This window comes from Amia ocellicauda, chromosome 21 (genome assembly GCF_036373705.1).
Source record: "Amia ocellicauda isolate fAmiCal2 chromosome 21, fAmiCal2.hap1, whole genome shotgun sequence".
Taxonomy (NCBI): Eukaryota; Metazoa; Chordata; class Actinopteri; order Amiiformes; family Amiidae; genus Amia; species Amia ocellicauda.
In genome coordinates, this window is record NC_089870.1 from 21279597 (window position 1) to 21299456 (window position 19860).

General features: G+C 41.9%; 1 protein-coding gene and 1 long non-coding RNA gene across 2 annotated transcripts; both read right to left on the reverse strand.

Annotated features, from left to right (window-relative positions):
• Positions 1-394: 394 nt before the first annotated feature.
• On the reverse strand, positions 395-5579 carry LOC136717151 (potassium channel subfamily K member 16). The gene is made up of 6 exons (XM_066694633.1): positions 5471-5579; positions 4166-4503; positions 3368-3485; positions 2847-3013; positions 2323-2491; positions 395-1642 (listed from the first exon to the last, which is right to left on the reverse strand). Exons 2-6 carry the CDS (start codon positions 4358-4360, stop codon positions 1338-1340), a joined length of 954 nt encoding a protein of 317 aa, XP_066550730.1. The 5' UTR covers positions 4361-4503; positions 5471-5579; the 3' UTR covers positions 395-1337.
• Positions 5580-7979: 2400 nt separating this feature from the next.
• LOC136717132 (uncharacterized) lies at positions 7980-8988 on the reverse strand. Its single transcript, XR_010805189.1, has 2 exons — positions 8771-8988; positions 7980-8537 (listed from the first exon to the last, which is right to left on the reverse strand). It is a non-coding gene; the product is annotated as an uncharacterized LOC136717132 (long non-coding RNA).
• Positions 8989-19860: the final 10872 nt, after the last annotated feature.

Here is a 19860-nt window from a genome sequence, read left to right on the forward strand (position 1 = left end):
GAAGACGGCTCAGTTTTCCATCCATCTGTTTACCCGTATGAGTGTGTTGGCTGTGTATCTGTGGGTTTGACATGGTGTTCTGTGTCCTGGTTTACTTTACATCCAGGCTTGACCATGATTTCACTTTTCTTTCCTGCACTTGACTGTTGTTTCACCCTGGTGAACTTCAGTTACCTTTCATACGGGTCATGAGAGAGAGTCTGTTTTTCTTTTCTTTCGGAAATCGTGCGCTCTAATGAAGTAACTGATAATCTAGTGCCAAAAATGACTTTACAGCAGAGGATAGCAGAGTTAGTCATCGTCTAGAAGAAGAAGTTGTTTTCTTCTGTTCTCCGTGAGAGGCCTCCTGTGGTTCCTGCACCGCTTTGTGGTTATAAAGTTCACAGTCATCCAGGAAGTTTACTTGTTGCTTTAATTAAGTGGGAAGATGTTACAGAACTTCATAACCATGACTGATACTTTACTGAAGGTTCACAGGTTCCCCTTTGCTTAGAAAATGGCTAAACTGTTGTGCATTTTGAGTATTACACCTAATATTAGCTAAAGTAAACCGACAACAAAAAGGTGCCTTAAGCGAACAACATACTTTTAAGCAATTCTGAGGCCGTTGTTACATTAGTGCATGCAAGTTATTCCATATATAAATGTATAAATGTATCCTAAGGAGGCAATACACCATTATGAAACCATATTATGTATTTAGAGTTAAACATATGCACATATTTGTATACCTGTGTTTTCTTTTGTTTCTTTAAATGACCACAGTCTTGTTGCACATAATAAAACACACACCAAACGCACACCGATAAAGCAATGCTGTAAACTGCTGTCCCTTTGACCAACTTAACAGAACTGAACCAGCCTGGAATTCAGTAGTAACTAACTGTGTCTCCTAGACCAGTGTTTGCCAACCTTTTACGCTCAAGGCACACCTTGTCAACCTTGGCATTTTGTGCAGCACAGCAGCCATCTGGTCCGTCTGCCAATCCTGACATCCAAGACCAATACTGGATGCTGGCTTTGTCATCATCTGACGATTGGTCTCCCTTCAAACATCTGGAACAACGTTTGGGTTTATGTTTGCAGTTGGCTCTTGAGTTTAATCAGTTTAACTTAATCAGCAAATATATACAACACTTTTTTAATTATTATTTTTGTAACACCATTCAGTTGACCTAAAGTGTAAAGAGTGTCTGTGACACATTACCTACAGTGGGGATATTTACTGATGGCGTACATCCTGGCTGTCCTATGTCTGAAAAGTACAGTGCATTACGAATACAGCATCCCAGTGTTTCTGAACGCTCCAGTGAGTCTGTCTTGGCCACAGATCTGTCCTATGAACATGTTTCTGCTTCTGGAAGGTCTTCCTTCAAACACAGGATGTCATCTTGTAGTGTGCCGTCACCTGTCGCCATGTTAATACCAAAATCCTCTGAGGTGGCCTTGGAGAGTTCAGAGCCATCCGTTGAGCTCTTATTGGCCTTGGCTGCCTTTCTCTTCTGGTGCACTTTGGAGATTTTCTTCTCTGTGTCTTTGTAGAAGGTGGTCAGGAGGTTAAAGAGGAGGGCCAGCCATGCCATGCCAAACAATATCCACACGGCCACCAGGGCGCGGTAATACGACTTCTGGGCCTTGAGACCTGTGTAGGCAATGGAAATCCAGTTAAAGCGTCACAATTGTATTACACGTACATGTAAGAGTTTTAAAGATGTTTCTGTGTGCCCGAGACCTGTCTCTGTTGTGTTTGTCCTCAACCCTACAGGCTCACCAACATGTCTTTGCCAACAAAAGAAAGTCCCAACCTCAGTCTGCTTAATATCAGCAGCAGAGACTTCATGGAAACAACCCCAAATTTGCTAAATATTTTGGCAAACATTTAAACAGCAGCAGTAGATAAAGCGTAATCGGTCCCTCCATGCACGATGGGTACCATATTAGGCGATGCCTGGATGGACGCTGACTCCTGTTTTTCCACTCCATACGATGCTTCTAGTGCAAAGAATTAGGCTGTTACGGTCAGCGCAACTCAGTTTACTTTCCACATGGCCTGGCTTTACACACGAGCCATTGCATGTGTTTGTTTTTGATTAGGAGACAGGTGGCCACACGTGGGGAACTCTAATCTGGCTCTCGGTTTCTCCCACTGCTGACCTCAAACACCTGAAACCTGTTCATAACCAGATCCCTTTTACATTACAGAGCGTAAAAAAGATGAAGTACTGATGTTGAATTTCATTTTCTTTGTCTTTTGACATTTGAAAGAGTTTAGACTAAGTATAGATGACTTTATACAACATGAGAGACAAAAGTGCGTCTCACCAACAACATAGTCACCGAATCCGATGGTGCTCAGGGTGATGAAGGCGTAGTACACCCCCTCTCTGTAGCTCCAGTGCTCAATTGCGCAGAACAGCAGAGGGGGTAAAGCCAGAAACAGTAAGATGCCAACCACCAGGAAGAAAACGATGGTCAGGAACTTCACCCTCTTCTGCAATGGAGGAAAGGAAAGTCACACACACAAGAATGCATCAGCAAAAACGGAAGAGACACACTTAGACCTGTCTGGATTTGCTGGATTTAGATCGACCTGGTGTGCGACATGGAGCTGGGGGAACTGTCCAGTGCCCACGTATGAAGACCCACTGAAACCTATCTTTCATTATGTTTTTATTTACTTAATTGCACATGCTGTGATGCCATGCCAGGCACTCTGCCCTGCCTCTCCTCAACAGGAAGCCGACTGTTTCCTGTTTATTCAGGGGGGGCAGTTACTTACGATAGAAACGGCAGGGCAGGCATCATGGTATAACAGAACATGCATGCACACATACATGCATACATACCTTATCCATTCCTCTACTGTACAAGCGCTTCCCCAGTCTCTCAGTCCAAGAGGAGAGGATCTTTCCCATGTGGTTGAGAAAGATGAGGTTCAGGGGAATCCCAAACGTGGCGAAGACCACACAGAACATCTGCCCGCCTGCCGTCCGGGGTGCCAGGTGCCCGTAACCTGTCAGGCATGCGTTACTGTCCGTCAATTCGACTCCATGAAACACAGCACCTTATGTTTATTGTATTGTATTGATAGGACTACTATACTACGTTTGTAATGCTTATTGTGTCACCCTGGATATGGGTGTCTGCCAAGAAATGAAGAGTTATAAATATGAATAGGACCATACAAATCATTTAGTCATCATAAACCTTTTATTGATTTTATTGTCTTGCATCGTGCACCAATCTCCTTTTAGGCCGTGGTCGTTGCCGATCTGTTGGACGTGTTCAAAGATCTGTCCCTGACTCTCTCGCATATTTGAATGAAGTTCTCCACACACCTGTGTCAAGTGCGACGGCGAAGCTTTACCTATTGTGGTCACGACTGATCCGACAAAGAAGAATGAGGTGCTGAAGTCCCAGTTGCTTAAGGTGGTCTTGTTGGTCTCCAGGAGATTCACTCCGCTTCTCACAGCTTCATTCACCATCTACAACATACAACCGGAAAAGACCATCAGGTGGGCAGGTGAGCGGAAGGAAAGTGTTACATCTTTTTCTGCATCTGCACATAGACCTGAGGGTTGTGCTCTCCCACTGGCAGTCCACTGTGACTACTGCGATGAATTCAAATGCAAACATAACTTGCTTTTTGTCAATTCTGCTATGTATGGTGGTTTCCGTATCTTGTGATCAAAACGCGATGCTATGTTAAAAAAGCAACACACATTTGTGCTGTAATAAGCAAATTATAATCTGGGCTGATTTAAACGCAACACATCATTTCCCTCATTTTAACAAAGATTGTTTTTATCAGGTTTAGTCAATGTTTAGACATTCCTGCTGTATTTACCCAATGTTCATATCTACAGTTTACTTAATTTGTAAATATGCTAAAGAAAATATAACAGATATGTTCTTAAATATCACACAAAGTTTTCAATATAGCTTATTACCTTTTAAGATGTTTTTTTTTTCTGCATTACTGGCTATACTAACTTAGACAATAATTGTATATTTGCATAATCACCACAAAGCTGTAGAAGCAGTATCAGTGGGGAAAAGCACACAATTAAATACAATATGACTATTTATGAAGACATACATTGCCTGTGATGAACAAGACATCTTTACCAAAATACACCTGTCTGTATACTCATGCGTGTCTTACCTCAACAAAGGTCTCGACCGCTTCATCGCTCAAGCAGGTGAAGTTTTTAAGAAACAGCTGCTTCAGGCGGTCGGTCTTTCTCTTTATTTCCTGCTCGTATTGTTGCTCCAGTGCTTGAAACACCGCGGCTCCCATGAGCAGATAGACCAGGTAACCCAGGACCAGCAGCACCGTGCGGAACCGCCTGCCAGCCATGTCTCAGCCCCGACTGTCCTCTAATTGAACTAATTGAACAGTGGAGAGGAACCGAGTCACACTGTCAGAGAAGGTCCTCCAAGCAGGGAACCACATGCTGCAGATATGGCCGGTGTTTCCTTCCTCAGGATTTCCTGCATGAGCTGCAGTATCAAGAAAAGTCCATGAGAAGTGAAAACGTGAGAAGAGATGCCATTGAAAGTCATGCAAGAAACCGACAAACACACAAGACCCCCTCCAGCCTAGCGGTCAGAGATGCGCTTGATAAAGATGCTGCACAGATACTGATCATAACCCACATCCCCGAACTGAGCATTTCAGACAGAAAATACAGTTTAATGGGAGGCAGACAGTGAGAAGTACAGCTTGGCCACTGAAACGGGACACCAGGAGGCGTTTCAAAAGCTGTGGGTTAAAGTCCATGGCTGTGTCGGACTGATAAGGCATTCTTGATCAAACACGCTCCGATTGTATGTATGTATTAGTTTGATTGGTTTGTTTGATTAATTAATTAATTAATTAATTAATGCGTTGTTGTTACTATTGGTGTTGCAGTTGTAGTCACGGTAACGTTTACAGGTATAGTAACTGCATTGTACGTTGACTTCCTCCATAACCAAGATACAGTTAACCCATGATGTTAAAACGCATGTAGTCAGAACTGTAGCTGGAAACCTTATATTTTAGTGAAACTAACTTTTTATTTAGAGAAAGAAATCATCCAGCTTTATGAATGTTTTCTATGGGTACATTTATTTACACGCCTTTTCTCAGAAGTGTCGTTTTGGGTTTCATTCGGCCTTAAAAAATATGTTTTTACTGGATTGCAACCTCTATAAACTTTACGTTTTCAATGGATTAATGTTCCTGTGTTTTTTCATTTCTCTTTCTTTAATGATCATAATGTCTTGATTGACTGTCTCTGGATTACAATCTAAATCGTATTCATGCTAAATAGAGAGGATATCACCAAGGCTTTAACACTTCAGCAAAACCTTTCATTTATTCCCCATACATACATGCATACATTCATAAAGTACACACTTATCTTCATTAAGCATCAGTGTTTACACCGGTAAAAGTCTTCCGAAGCCAGGAAAGTTTTCATACCTTCCCCAGTTCAGACAAACAGGATGCCAGATGTTTGACTGGAAAGCAATTAGTTCGCCGTTGAAAGGTTTTCAGCAACAATAGCGCCCGACTCACTGGAGCAAAACAGCGTGAACAGCAGCCACCGCACAGTGCGGACAGACGGGTGTTTGTGCGCAGAAACAGCTGTATTATTGCTATTGTGTGCAAACTGTGCGCCTTGCTTCTGTGGTGGTAGTGCGTCACAACCTCTGGCACACGATATGCACATTATTCAACCTGTCTTCATTAACCATATAGCAAGTTAAAAGATTTCAATTGGAACATGAAAATCACGTTTGCATACTACTCTAAATTATTCCAATTATATTAATGTGCAAACTACCATAAAAATAATACCTATCCAGTCATATATCCCCAATCCTGTCCTGCTGTTTTTATTCCAACCGAGCTCTTAATTACTTAATTGAACCCTTAATTGAAGTAACAATCAACTTAGATTTGACTTTGTAAATGCTGTAATAAGAGTTGGTTCTTTAATAAGTTCTTCATACAATTCAACTTCATACTTAACTTAAAACCCCTACTGTTTAAAATAATTAAAAGCCTCCGATTTATTCGTTAAATTAAGGGTTCAATTAAGTAATTAAGAGCTCGGTTGGAACAAAAATCAGCAGGGTAGGGGGTCCTCCAGAGACAGGAGTGGGGACCTTTGGTCTAGAGTCTAGACGGTTCTGCACATCTAATGTCTAAAGTTTGCAGTTGGAGGATCTTCAATTGAAAGTACTGGGACTCTGTCGCATAGGAAAGCAAAACCCTTCTGGGTGTCCCTCACGCATATGGAGTCGCTCATCTGTGAGAAGATTAATCATGTTTCGGATGAACTGTGTTTCCACTAGCAGAGAAATACATACAAGCAATCAAAACCACATTCAACGAATTATAATATCCCAATACATTTTTAATAGTTATATTGTCTAGTAGTTGTTACAGAAAGTATCCAGCAGATGGCGATGTTACTTTTGCAAGATGCCAGAGTCGTGAATTCTTGGTGCGAGAATTTTTGTGCCCACATTTGGGAAAGCATGTTTGTTTTTCCTTTTTATTTCTTAATATAATTTAATATAGAATATGAAGCACAAGGACAGATTTAATAAGCTTTGTAACAATTAAATTAAAACCTGTCGATTGCCATATAGCTGGCCAAAACAATAACACCATTTAAATATGTCCTTTTAATTCATTAATATACCATAATTAAAAATGAATGTTTTGCAATTGCATGTATAAGAGGGAATGGTTCACTTATTTAATCTGGCCCACGTTGTGTCATAATTCATCTAGTTTTAATATACTGCACAAGGCCTATAAAAGCCCCCAGCACCCTTTCCGTTGTGCTCATTAAAAAATTTTCTCGCTCTTGATTTGTTTTGTTAATAGTATCTTGTTGAAGGCCGTTTTCCTCAAGTGGTCCCAGAAGCACAAGTGTAATTGAAAACAACACCAGATTAAACTGCTAATATAAGTTTATGAGATCTACTGGGGCACCTTTTGGCAGCTATACAACAAGCTATGTACATTTGACAATCTTCAGTGGCCTCAAATAAAATATAACTACAACACAAGCAAATCCTAAAAATAGATCGATGATTAGTGTACTGTGTGTGCTTTCCAAAGAGTTTTGAGGAATCAGAGAAGCTGTTTTTGAGATTCGGGAAATGAAACACATCAAAATAATGGTGGAGGCCTTGGAGAGGTTAAAGACATCCAATACTAGGAAGAGAGTTATGGAAAGAGCGGGGAGTCTATTGGTGTATTGCATCGGTAAAGATGTTAATATTGCGGAGTAGCTCTTTAGTCCCAGGGTAAAAACAACAACCGCAGCCACACACAGACAACAAACTGCGCATTGAGCTCCATTACACTCTTCTGGGGTCGACTCTGTCCAGGGTGTGTTCGAAACTCAACGTACAGGCCGATCAGTCCTTTTGAAATGACGACATATATGGCAAACTGAAGTTCTTACTGCGTCTCTAGAGAAGACCGTTTCCTTTGTTCCTCACATTCGAGTTTATGAAACCGAGCTGCACGATAATTAATCTCAGCTTTTTAAACAATGGCCGGCGTGTTATTAATCACCTCTATTTTGAAGGTGCGCAGACCGAGGCCCAGCCTACAGTATCACTCATCGCCTTCTGGCAAAATCAAAACCATCTATAAATCACCACAGCTGGTGTGAGGATGTGCACACACACAGTCTGGCCTGGTTGGCGTTTCCATTCATTTAAGCATCAGTCAAAAAGGGGTAAACTTGGTATAAAACATGTTAAAATCTGGCTGGGGCTTTGCCTGATGTTTGATCAGCCAAAATGTTTGTAAAGGTTTTGTTTTCACAGAAATCTGTGAAAGGTAGAACCACTATGTTAGATTTGTCATTCAATGTGTATCTACTGTAACAATAGAATAAGACAATAGTTTGTGTAGAGGAGAGCAAGCAAACTGCTTTTCTTATACCAGGAAGCAGATGATTGATAGCTCTGCAACTCAAAACCTGAGAGAACTAGCTTTGAACCCTTTATATTTCTGTGACTTTGTTTGCTTATCGATGTGTCTGTCCAACACTTACGTACAAGCACAGCCCATTACACCCCAAGCTCTTAACAAAAAGCAGGCATGAGCAATTTCAATATTTACACACCAGTGATACTTACAGGCAAGGCTTTTAAGGTCTGCCTCACTGACAGAAAGCAGACACAGGCTTGTGACAGTTTTATTTTGGTTTCATAGTTAGTGAGCATTTGCTTAACACCGTAATAAGTAGACTATGTTTTGGTGACACATTTGTAACAGTTTAATAGTTCCAATTTCTACTGAAGAGACCAAGAAAATGCAGGTACTGAGGGGGAAGAGATACAAAGGTGTACAAACAAGAGGAGGCCATTTAAAGAAATCCCACAGCAACCATAAATTCACACTCGTCGCTAGATCACAGTGCAGGGAAGATCCTCCCCACTCAAAGGATGTTAAACGGTCTTTCAGCGGTGAGCCGGGACCCCGCTGGCCAACTGGGACCCCAACCAACTGCAGGCTAGAAAGTGTTAGATCAAGTCTCAAGATTGCACAAAGCCAGAGTGTAATCACGGTCTTTGTTCAGTTTACAGGTACTGATCCACTACTGGGACTATGGAGGAGAAAGCAGGCAACCTCTATGTCCAGGTAAAACAGCAAGAAAGATGTCAAACTTGTATGCATCAGTGTATACTTTGTCTAATCACTTCCCCAAGAAACCAAAGCGAGATACTTAACGCTCCATCATCTCACCGTTGACTCCAGCGATTACATCTCTCCTTTGTCACTGTTCCAATCCCCAGGGGTTTTCCTTTGGCAATGATTTGTAATCGACCTTCTGGGATCCTTTTGCCATTCTCTCCATCTTCTGCTGTCTCTAGTAGCCTGCTTTCCCTCCAGCCCTGTGTCTTTGCATTCTGTACCCACACTCCTATACTCCATGCATGCTTTGTCTGTGCTCAGTAGGTTGCTCTCCTGAATGAGTTGGGACCCTCAGACTATATAGGCAGGCAGGGAAACGAGGGCGCAGGTGAAAACAATCAGGGCAGTGCGGTCAGGTGAGTCCACATGGGAATGCTGGCTGGTGGTGTGCAACAGGCACAAGAACAATAATAAACCAATCACCCTAGTTAAAGAAAATCATAATAAAACCACACAAAATAAAAATAAGAGAAGCAATGCTTCATTTAGAATAAACAACCCGTGAATCAAACAATGTTTACAAATGTCAATGAAAAGTCAAAAAGTGAAAAGAACAATAATAAGTAATTAAATAATTACTGCAAACAATAAAGCCCATCACGCCCCGCACGTGACACTCATCTGGTGTCCATTAATAACTAAGTGATCAAGGATCCTATCCAGTCTGTTTTTGAATGTTCCCAAATTGTCTCTTCAGCCACATCGCTGGGGAGTTTGTTCAGATTGTGACGCCTCTCTGTGTGAAGAAGTGTCTCCTGTTTTCAGTTTTTAATGCCTTGAAGCCCAATTTCCATTTGTGTCTCCGGGTGCGTGTGTCCCTGCTGATCTGGAAAAGCTCCTCTGGTTTGATGTGGTCAATGGCTTTCATGATTTTGAAGACTTGGATCAAGTCCCCACGTAGTCTCCTCTGTTCCAGGGTGAAAAGGTTCAGGTCCTCAGTCTCTCAGTAGGACATTCCCTTCAGACCTGGAATAAGTCTGGTTGCTCTCCTCTGAACTGCCTCTAGAGCAGCGATATCTTTCTTGAAGTGTGGAGCCCAGAACTGTCCACAGTATCCAGATGAGCTCTAACTAGCGCATTGTACAGTCTGAACATTACTACCCTTGTTTTAAATTCAGATACATGGACTCATTATTTAAAATACAATACTAACTTGTTTGTATATCAGGATCTGCCCTGTTTTTTGGCGTAATTATTTTATTATTGCTTTACCACAGTCTAGATGTGTTTATATTGTTATTGCAAATGTGGCAGACAACCCCCTAACATAGATCGTGTTTATTCTGAAGGATTACCATAACCCCAAACTGCCCCCCGCCTCCTCTAGACCCACCCCATACATTTACATGCATCTGACCTAAATAAAAGAGAGAAATATCTTAATTTTATGTCAAACGCTCTAATGCCACACTGGCAAAAGATGGTTCATAATCCTCACTAACCTGCTTCAGACCTCTTCGCCAGCTGCTGGAATTGCTGTTAATCCACTAACCCTCCTAAAATCTCGAATTTTGTTCATAATCCCCCGTAATTCTGTCTGTGTGCTGTTATTGCTTAAATACACCAATCGGATATTTTTTATTTCTGTGTTTTCCTTTAATCAGGAATCTTACACTGCAATCACAATTACCTTTATTTAAATATATTTTATATAACAGCAGTATAAAGAATGGGTTGAGTGTGTCTAGAAGAATTCAAACTATTCTAGTTATGAGTTAAGCAAAGAGCTCAGTCTGGACGCTGGGTCAGCTTGAATCCAGGACAATCCCACACAGTTCTGAGTTTGGAGACGGTGTTTCAGATTCTAGGTGGATTTGGGACCGCTTCCTAATTGGTCAAGATGGAGAGGATTGGGACGTAGCTTGATAAATTAATGTCAAGCTTTAGAGTGCCAAGCATTCTTATTATTTTTATTAGGGAGGTGATGATCTAATGATCGGTGGTTGTGGGTTCATGGCCGATCTGACCTGTGGAACCAGTCGAATTTTGTGACAACATCGAGACAAAGCCCAGCGTCTGCAAAATGAACCCCCGTTTACTCGATCATGAAGGGATTTTAAATGCATGAGGATTGGCAATCAAGTAAAGGCAGATCAGAGGGAAAGGCCACTCAATGTCAGCGTGATGATGTGGGAGCAGATGTGCCTCCTGGCTCTATTGATTGCTGTTGTCGTGGGGGGGGGCAGGACTGTGTGCCAGCGCGGTGAGAAGATGAACCGGCAGAGGAGATGAGAGAGAGAGAGAGAGAGAGAGAGAGAGGCCCTTAAGTGCTCTCGGTCTCTAGGGGGTGGCAGGGAAAACAGACCCGCTGATAGGCTGAGACCTGAGAGCAAAGCCATTGTTTGCCAAGCTCTGGCTTTGACAGACGTGCCGAAAGGTGAGCCCTGCACTTCACATCCCCTCCCCAAGCTACGTTTAATGACACTAAAGGGCAAACGTGGCTCTTTGCAAGCGAGAGCCTGTCTCTCCCAGGACACCACTTCATATCCCCGGGGGGAAGGCAGTTGTGTTTTTTTTCCTTTGAGCTCTCCTTCTTGTGAATCGCGTGTGTTTGTTTTGCTTTTTTTAGGTTTCTTTCATCCTCTTCTCATTTTATTTTCTTTATTTGTCCGAATCCGTTCTGTGTTCGTGTGGTTAGTGCTGTCGCAGGAACCCAGAAGGTCCTCTAGAAGCAGAGAGAGGATGAAGAAATCTCTGCTTGTTCAGTCAAGTGATTCTCCAAAAAGGGCCGGGTAAATTCGATGACCTAATTAAAGTGGCAGCTCTGGAAACTCACAGTATCTGACTGTTCATCTTAGACTCACTGTTCCTCGACAAACCCAGGACAACACGAGGAGAGGTATCAAAGCCTTCACTTGCGGGGGTTTGATTTGGCTCTGGGGACGGGGGGAACAGGCAGGAGAATTGACAGGAGGATTGCCTTTCAGTCGCCGGGGCCACGTTCGTTTCCTTCTTTCGGATTTCAAAGAAAGCTCTTACTCGAACATCTGTCGGGAGAATATCTGGTCGCTGAACACGTCATGAGAAAGCCAGACATATGTGGAATTTGTGCTTTTATTTGTAGGCTGGTGCTTTTAAAAATGACCCTCGATATCAGTTAGACGCTGACCTGACGCCTTAATTGGACTCGAAAAGCTAAGAGACATCAGGGACTGGAGTATAAGTGATCATCTGGACGTGTTTTGCCATCTTTCCCCCAAGGCAGTGGCTTAGTTTGCTAATACAGGAAATGCAGTTTTATCTAAATGCAGAAAGCACGGGGGAAGGCCTTGTACAGTGGGTTGACATTCCGCAAATAGACATTACCCTTCTTGTTCTGCGTTTGAGAAAGTGAAAGATGAATATTCCTGGCTCGTTTATAACTAACTGACATTATCAGTGCGCCATCTCTTTACCGGCACTGCGAAGGTCGCTCTGGGGAAAGTGGAGCACAGTTTGTCTTTGTATCGTGGGCACCGCACAACACAGTACCGGTGTTGTGAGTTTATTTATTTACAAGAGCAGAAGAGTTCAGAGGAGCTTGTCAATGCACACACACAGCCTGAAATCTGCACACAGTCCATAATTTGAGTTTGAGCAATAAATCCACAAAGCAAAGTCCCCGGTGATGCACTTATACATGGCAGGCGGTGGCAATGTTTGTGAGCTAAAGCCTTTAATAGACCAGATGCCGATTTAATATAAAAAACATTGGAATTTAATAATGTTGGGCATCTGGTCCCCAGCAGGCATTTCGGGGGATCTGACAGTTCGCAGAACATGCAGAAGAGATGGTGATCGCTGGGAGCGTCCCCAAGTCCCCAAGTCCTTCTCTTTCTGCATAGTTTTTACCTAAGATGTCTATGGCTATAGTGAAGGACACGGCACCGTGTAAACAAGACTCCAGCTGATTTACCTTCCCATTTTTAACTGGACAGACGTGGTACAGCAGGTCTAGAAGAAATTGGTCTTTATAATCCATGCACGGAAACTGAAGGGTAAATGCCCCCTCCATTGTGTTTTAATTTGATCAATTAGACGGTGATTTGCATGGTATGACCACAGGGGAAATTAGGTCTGCTGCGAAATGCTGTTGTATTTCAGCCTCTTGAACAGGAGGTACCTGGTTTTGAGTCTTTCCACAGTGCAAAGGTGTGATTCCCAGCACAATAAGGACTGGTCCATATGACTCTATTCCAACTATGCCATGTAGTGCTTCAGATTGAAACATAAGAACCTAAGAAAGTGTCCAATCGAGAGGAGGCCATTCACCCCATTGTGAACCAAGGATCCTATCCAGTCTGTTTTTGAATGTTCCCAAATTGTCTCTTCAGCCACATCGCTGGGGAGTTTGTTCAGATTGTGACGCCTCTCTGTGTGAAGAAGTGTCTCCTGTTTTCTGTCTTGAATGCCTTGAAGCCCAATTTCCATTTGTGTCCCCGGGTGCGTGTGTCCCTGCTGATCTGGAAAAGCTCCTCTGGTTTGATGTGGTCGATGCCTTTCATGATTTTGAAGACTTGGATCAAGTCCCCACGTAGTCTCCTCTGTTCCAGTGTGAAAAGGTTCAGTCCCTCAGTCTCTCAGTAGGATGTTCCCTTCAGACCTGGAATAAGTCTGGTTGCTCTCCTCTGAACTGAACCTCCAATGACACACAGAATTAAACTACACGGTTAAGCAGTCTTGATCCCATGGAAATTATGGCTATAGCCTATGATAATGAGATCCGTTTTTGGGGAAAGCAGTCTCTGTGTGAGGAACAGCTCAGGACTTCGTGTTGGAGAATTTAATCAAATGTGACTGGACTCCTTTGCTGCTCGGATGACGTTATCTTAAGCGAATCCACTTATATTAAGCGAAATATTGTAACGTGGCTACTGTACGCTTTTAATATATTGGGTTTGATGTGCCGGGCCATGTGCGGTTTTCAGTTGAATCAGACTTAATCACATTACTTAACACTGTTCTATCAGTCATTCCTGCCAGCGAGACTCTGAGATCGGCAGTAGCCTTGCTCCCATCACTGGCTCCAAGAGAGACAGAATAAAATAATAAAATTTGTTGGCTGACGCAGGAGGTTGCCATAGAAGCTGGAAAATCGCAAGGTGTTGTGTGTGTCCGTGTTGAAATCAGACATGATGTCACTGTGGTGTATTCGCCTGAAGCAGATCCTCTCCTCTGGTACTTTTTCCCATGAACATAAATGTGTAATATTATTCAAACAACAACAATTAAAAATGCAGAACAATGTTTTTTACTTTTCAGTTAACTACCTTTATTTATTTGTAAGTGATTTTGCTTTTATTTGACTCGGCTGTTTCTCATCGATCCACCGAGGGCCAATTAATAATAAGAAAGAGGATACATTTCTCCTTGCAACATATTTGCCTTCAGATTCGACACCGACAAAAGCAAAATGTTGGTGCCGTGCCGAGAATGTGTCTCAGGGCAGATAAATTAGCACATGACTGGCGGTGCCTGTTGCGTGTCTGTCTCCATTTTATTGGTATGAATCACACCTGTGCTCAGAAACCATGTGGAGCCAATGTGTGGAGACAGTGTGCTCTCTAATTAAATGGGGACTTCGGAAAACGAGAACACTGTGTTTATCTGCTGACGCTTTCGAAGGGAGAGACATTTTAATCTCTTCCTGCACCTATAAAACACTGAGTTCCAGTGAAAAGATGAGCACAGCACGGTTGCACATGTGTACTTAAAGATGAAACACAGGCTTGCCTTGATTTGGGCATCTGTGATTCTGCTGACTTGGTGATATTGTTCACGATGACTGATTATACTGCGTAACTTGTGTAAATCTTGTCGTTGACAGATATTCCCCGGAATAAAAACAAATCGAAACCAAACATGAAAGTCCTTTAAAGCGGTTGAAGCTCTCGACGTCTTAAGACCAAAAATGCTCGAAAGATTTCCCTGCACAACTGACACATGTGGAATAATGTCTAATGGGACTGTTTGGAAATGAACTCAGGGCACAGTAACTCATTGACAAAGCTTGTATGGTGCAGGTAACCTAGTATCACCAGTATTACAAACCTTGCTGTGCAGCAACTCTGTGAATCTCAGCTCGAATACATATTTGCCCTTCGTATTCATTCGTGAATGCACTAATGCTAAGCACTCGGTTCGTACTTTGCTCCCATCACAGCTATCCGTGATGCCGTTTGCAGAGAGCTGGCGAATGAAAGGTCAGCCAGAATGCAATGTGACAGCACAATGTGCACAGCTCCGTTTGTAATCCCGGGAAACAATGCATCGATTATCCCATTGGGGGAATTGCCCTGGGCAGCGCCTCTGTGTGCTTGGGATAAAAGCCCCATCTGATTGTTTCAGTCACACTGCACACAATTCAAAGCTGACCTTGGTTTTCCACAGTGTTCTTCTTACTCTTCTTTCCTCCTTTGTATTTATTTGGTATTTTCCTCTGTGCAAACTGAAGCAATGCCGCGGGGAGCAACACCGACACATGCTCTGGTGCCGCGGCCGCTGGTGTGCTCTCTGAATTGCTGGCAGCAGATGTACGGTGAGACAGTCTTTGCTGCACAATCGTCATCTGTGAAGCTCTGGTAGAAACATGTAATTCCAATTAGCATGTGAGCTGAGAAGAACATCTGAACAACTGAGGCTATTTCCTACATGCTGGTGCTTAAGTTGTTGATATATTGTTCCAATATGTAAAGTATTTACAGCTTATTACTTTCAAACATTGTTGGCAATTGAAATAAACCTGCAGTGATAGACTTTTTTATACAATTATCAACAGGGAAAGTGCCAGAAGGTGACCAGTAATTTTCAAAAACTGTAACAAATCCCCCTTTCATTCGATGATCCAATGAATTACTCGTATAAAAAGTGTTTTCTTCTTCTAGAGGAATACACCAAAAGTATGGAAGAGCTTCTTTTGCAAAGTCTGTAAATAATAACAGTCACATAGTAATGTTTAATATTACATTTGACAGAAATTTGAAAGAACAAAGACGGATCAAATGGGATCCCCTGGGCTGAGGCCGACAGGATGCACATGAGACTTTTATAAGAAACACAAGACCACTGATGATGGTAATGATTTTATTAACAGTCTGGAAACCGGCGACGTGTTCGTGTCTTTCCTTACAATCGTTCCCCAAGCCAAGGATAATTGTTGTGCTGCATGAAAAAGTCCCAAAACAAGATGCACATGTTGTATATATGCGTCTAGTTCTGAAATGATCGAAATTAGTCAACTCTCAGGGTTGAAGAAGCGTCCAAAGATGAATCATATCAGCTACAGTTCATGTGGTGAATAAATGAATAAAAAAGCAGTTCTTATAATGTATATATAATGTGATGGATAAGCAACAATTGCTGTATATGATTAGAATTCAGAAAAGTAACCATTTATATTGTGTGTTTGTGTCTTTGTGAATCACGTCAATGACCTTCCTCTACACACCTCTCGCTCATGGTTTGTCCAGCTCACACACGTTTACGTTCTGCGATTCAAAATCCATCTTACATATAACGAGAACTTGTGCAGTTGCCGTATGGAGTGAAATGTCAGCAGAAATGCAGATGTCATTCATAGTGAGTTTGAACGAAAGCGACAGAATTGACCTGAGAACATGTGTGCAGTAATGACTCTCGTATTTAGGAGGACAGGAGCATGCATGATGAAAGGAACAATCAAAACAGCAAGACTAATAGACTACTTTGTGTGTTAACTTGCTGGATTCCACTTTTCACAAGGCAGAACTGTATTTTTTTTTTCCCCAAGCTGTTTTTGGCTTTACTTATTCCGACAATTTCTCCTCGATGTTGTTTCTCTGCCAGATCAGGGATCGGGAAAGATTATGGAATAAGCCCTGCTGAATTCCTTCCAGATTTATATTAATGTTAGCAGAGTATTTTTATTCTGTCTATACTGGCATCCAATCTACGCACGGAGGATGATTGAGAGATTGCAGATGCTTATCAGCTCCTTGGTCCGGCAATTCAGTAATTTACTCAATTAAGTGTCAGTATTTATTGTAAGTGTTTTATTTACGAGCTAATTTTGAAGAAAATGAAGAAAAACAGTCCACATTTGTGAATGAAAGCAAAGCGATTAAAAAGCATCTGGAAACTCGATCTACATATCCTATAACCATTATAGTGTGCGGTTTTCCAAAGGCCGTGATACAAGATCAAAGTGCTTTCAAGGCAGACTTGCAGTAGTTTATTAACAGCATTACTTATACTTAGTTCAGTGTATATTTTCAATTAAAGGATGTTAATTTCCCAAAATATAATACTTAAAATGCTCATATGAAGAACTATTGTGCAATTGGGCATATAAATGAATGCCATTAGCTGTTTTCTTGCCTATAAACACTAGTGCAAACAAAATGTTAGGGTATATTGTCAAAAGTGTAGAATTGAGAACAAGGGCAGTGATGTTCAGACTGTACAATGCACTAGTTAGAGCTCATCTGGATACTGTGGACAGTTCTGGGCTCCACACTTCAAGAAAGATATCGCTGCTCTAGAGGCAGTTCAGAGGAGAGCAACCAGACTTATTCCAGGTCTGAAGGGAAAGTCCTACTGAGAGACTGAGGACCTGAACCTTCTCACCCTGGAACAAGAGGAGACTACGTGGGGACTTGATCCAAGTCTTCAAAATCATGAAAGGCATCGACCACATCAAACCAGAGGAGCTTCTCCAGATCAGCAGGGACACACGCACCCAGGGACACAAATGGAAATTGGGCTTCAAGGCATTCAAGACAGAAAACAGGAGACACTTCTTCACACAGAGAGGCGTCACAATCTGAACAAACTCCCCAGCGATGTGGCTGAAGAGACAATGTGGGAACATTCAAAAACAGACTGGATAGGATCCTTGATCACTTAGTTATTAATGGACACCAAACGAGCACGATGAGGCGAATGGCCTCCTCTCGATTGGACACTCTCTTATGTTCTTCTTATATGTTTATTTTCACTACATTACATTCCACACTTTCTTCTTGACTTGAACCATTAATTCCACAATAATATACCTGTGAGAGACGTGCAACCTGTCCTTGCTGGCACAAACATTGTGTTTGTTGGTTGGAAAAGCTATCCTCTTTTTCGTTCCCCCAACTATATTCTCTCCAGTGAAGTCTATCTTAAGGAACAGCAGTATTAGAAAATTAAAAGTATTAGAAATCTGACATCTATTTTTAGACGTGTGGATTCATCCCCCACACAGGTGTTGCTTCCAGGGTCATTATTTGGTGAAAGTAAGCACAATACCTGTTACAGCTTCAGATACAGTCAGGGATTTGTTTTGGTCGTGCAAAGCACAGTGGAGAAAAAAATTGCATCTGCTTTCCGCACCACCTTTAAAAGCATTCTTTAGAAGTAGAAATGTGACCTGACAGGCGTTTTATTACAATCTTTTTTATTTTAATACTTTCTTCTTTATTTCCACCGAGCAGGAAAACAGAGGGGACTCCTGTTTTAAAGTCACGCAGAAATGTATTAATTTGGCAATTGTGTGAGATGTAATATAACTCAAGTGATCGCGTTGCCCCTAATTGAATCTTGACGAATGCAGCACCGATTGAGAGACACGGATAATCTCTTTACACTGAAATGTTGTGCAGAAAACAAGGAAACTATTTAACTAGATAGACATCTCACCACAGAACAGACCAGACTATCTCTCCTGACCTTTTCCTGAGATCACAAATGAAAGAACCCGTTTCTTTATAGACATATTTCCAGGCAACCAATCACACTCTTATATTGAGTTTATGTGGCTGTTTAAAAATAACAAAAGATGTCAATATCAGAATACATGGAAAGGGTCTTATTTATTGTCTGGAATTATATGGTTGTTCTCTGATGCCGACTTATAGGGATCTCTGATCATTAAAAGAAAACTAAATATCTGTGCTTCAGAGATGTGATTTTCCTAACTATATATCAATTATTGGATATAGGAAATCAAATGGATTTATGCACACGTGGCAAATACACAGTAATGCTTTCATTTTGATTAATTTCTCAATAACACTCTCTCCCCTGCTGTTTATCAGAGATTGATCTGTGGTTTATGCACATACATGAAGAAATAGAAATGATGGCAGTGTCATACGTTGAAAACACAGCCAGCCTTCTTAAGGTTCAAATGCGCCACTCTTGTGTCCTGAGAGCAAAAGCATGTTCTGGAACTGTGGGGATTGATAAAAGCTAATATATACATGTCATTAATAATTATACATCAGAACTCCCATGAACTCATTAAGGTTCCAGAGCAATGTGTCGGTCACAGACAGTCACATCAATGCTAGCATCTTTTCAGGGGCACAATCATCCAGGCATTTGGTTTGTTGGTTTGGGTTTATTTCGAGACATTCATTCAGATATTTGATTTGAATTTATTAAGTCAGTCCTACATTGTTTTATTAAGTTGATAAGCTGGAGTCAGTATTGCCAGCTAGTCCTCTCCTTAATTCCTCTCCAAACTGGTCCTTAAAATCCCCCAAATGACATATTTCTGCCCCAAAAACAACCCAGCATTTAAAAAATGTACTGAAAAGTGGTTTTATACTGTTATGATAATATTTAGTGGGGTTTGGGTGCTGATTTGTCCACCGGCTATGGGATGTGCTGCTGATTTGTCAGGGGTACTTAATTGTCCCCTGGGGGGGTAATAAAATATCTCTAAGAACCTAATTACACCTCACATGAAATCCTCCCATTTCAATCTGAATCCCCCCGGGTGAAAAAAAAAATGTATCCCCTAAGATGTCCCCCTTTAGAAATGTAGCCACAATCCCCCAATCTGGCAACACTGGTGTAACAATGAATAGCAGACGGCATAATGAGCCCCCCCCCATGACGTGTCGGATGATCCAAAGCACAGACGCCGAGGTCTCGTCCAAACAAAACAGACTGGCCTCGTCTGTGTCTTTATTATAATGTCAGACGTGTTTAACAACACATTCACCTTCCTCCATAATTACAGCGCGTTGTTTTTAATGACAGAAAGTGACAATCTCCCATTCTTATCTCTGCAGCTCGGAGTCAGGTGGGGGATTGGGCTCGCAGGGCATCCTGGGTAGTGTAGTTTTTGAGATTCTTTTGTCCCCTTGACATCTAGAGGCGGGCGCCGCGCCGGGGGGACTACATTTCCCAGG

Bases quoted from the DNA above. Each gene is read 5' to 3' on its own strand.
- LOC136717151 (XM_066694633.1), bottom strand. From the start codon at position 4,360: ATGGCTGGCAGGCGGTTCCGCACGGTGCTGCTGGTCCTGGGTTACCTG. The intron at 3,486-4,165 runs GTAAGACACGCA...TGTATGTTGTAG, and splicing joins CGGTCGAGACCTTTGTTGAG to ATGGTGAATGAAGCTGTGAG. The intron at 1,643-2,322 runs GTGAGACGCACT...TTGCCTACACAG, and splicing joins ATTCGGTGACTATGTTGTTG to GTCTCAAGGCCCAGAAGTCG.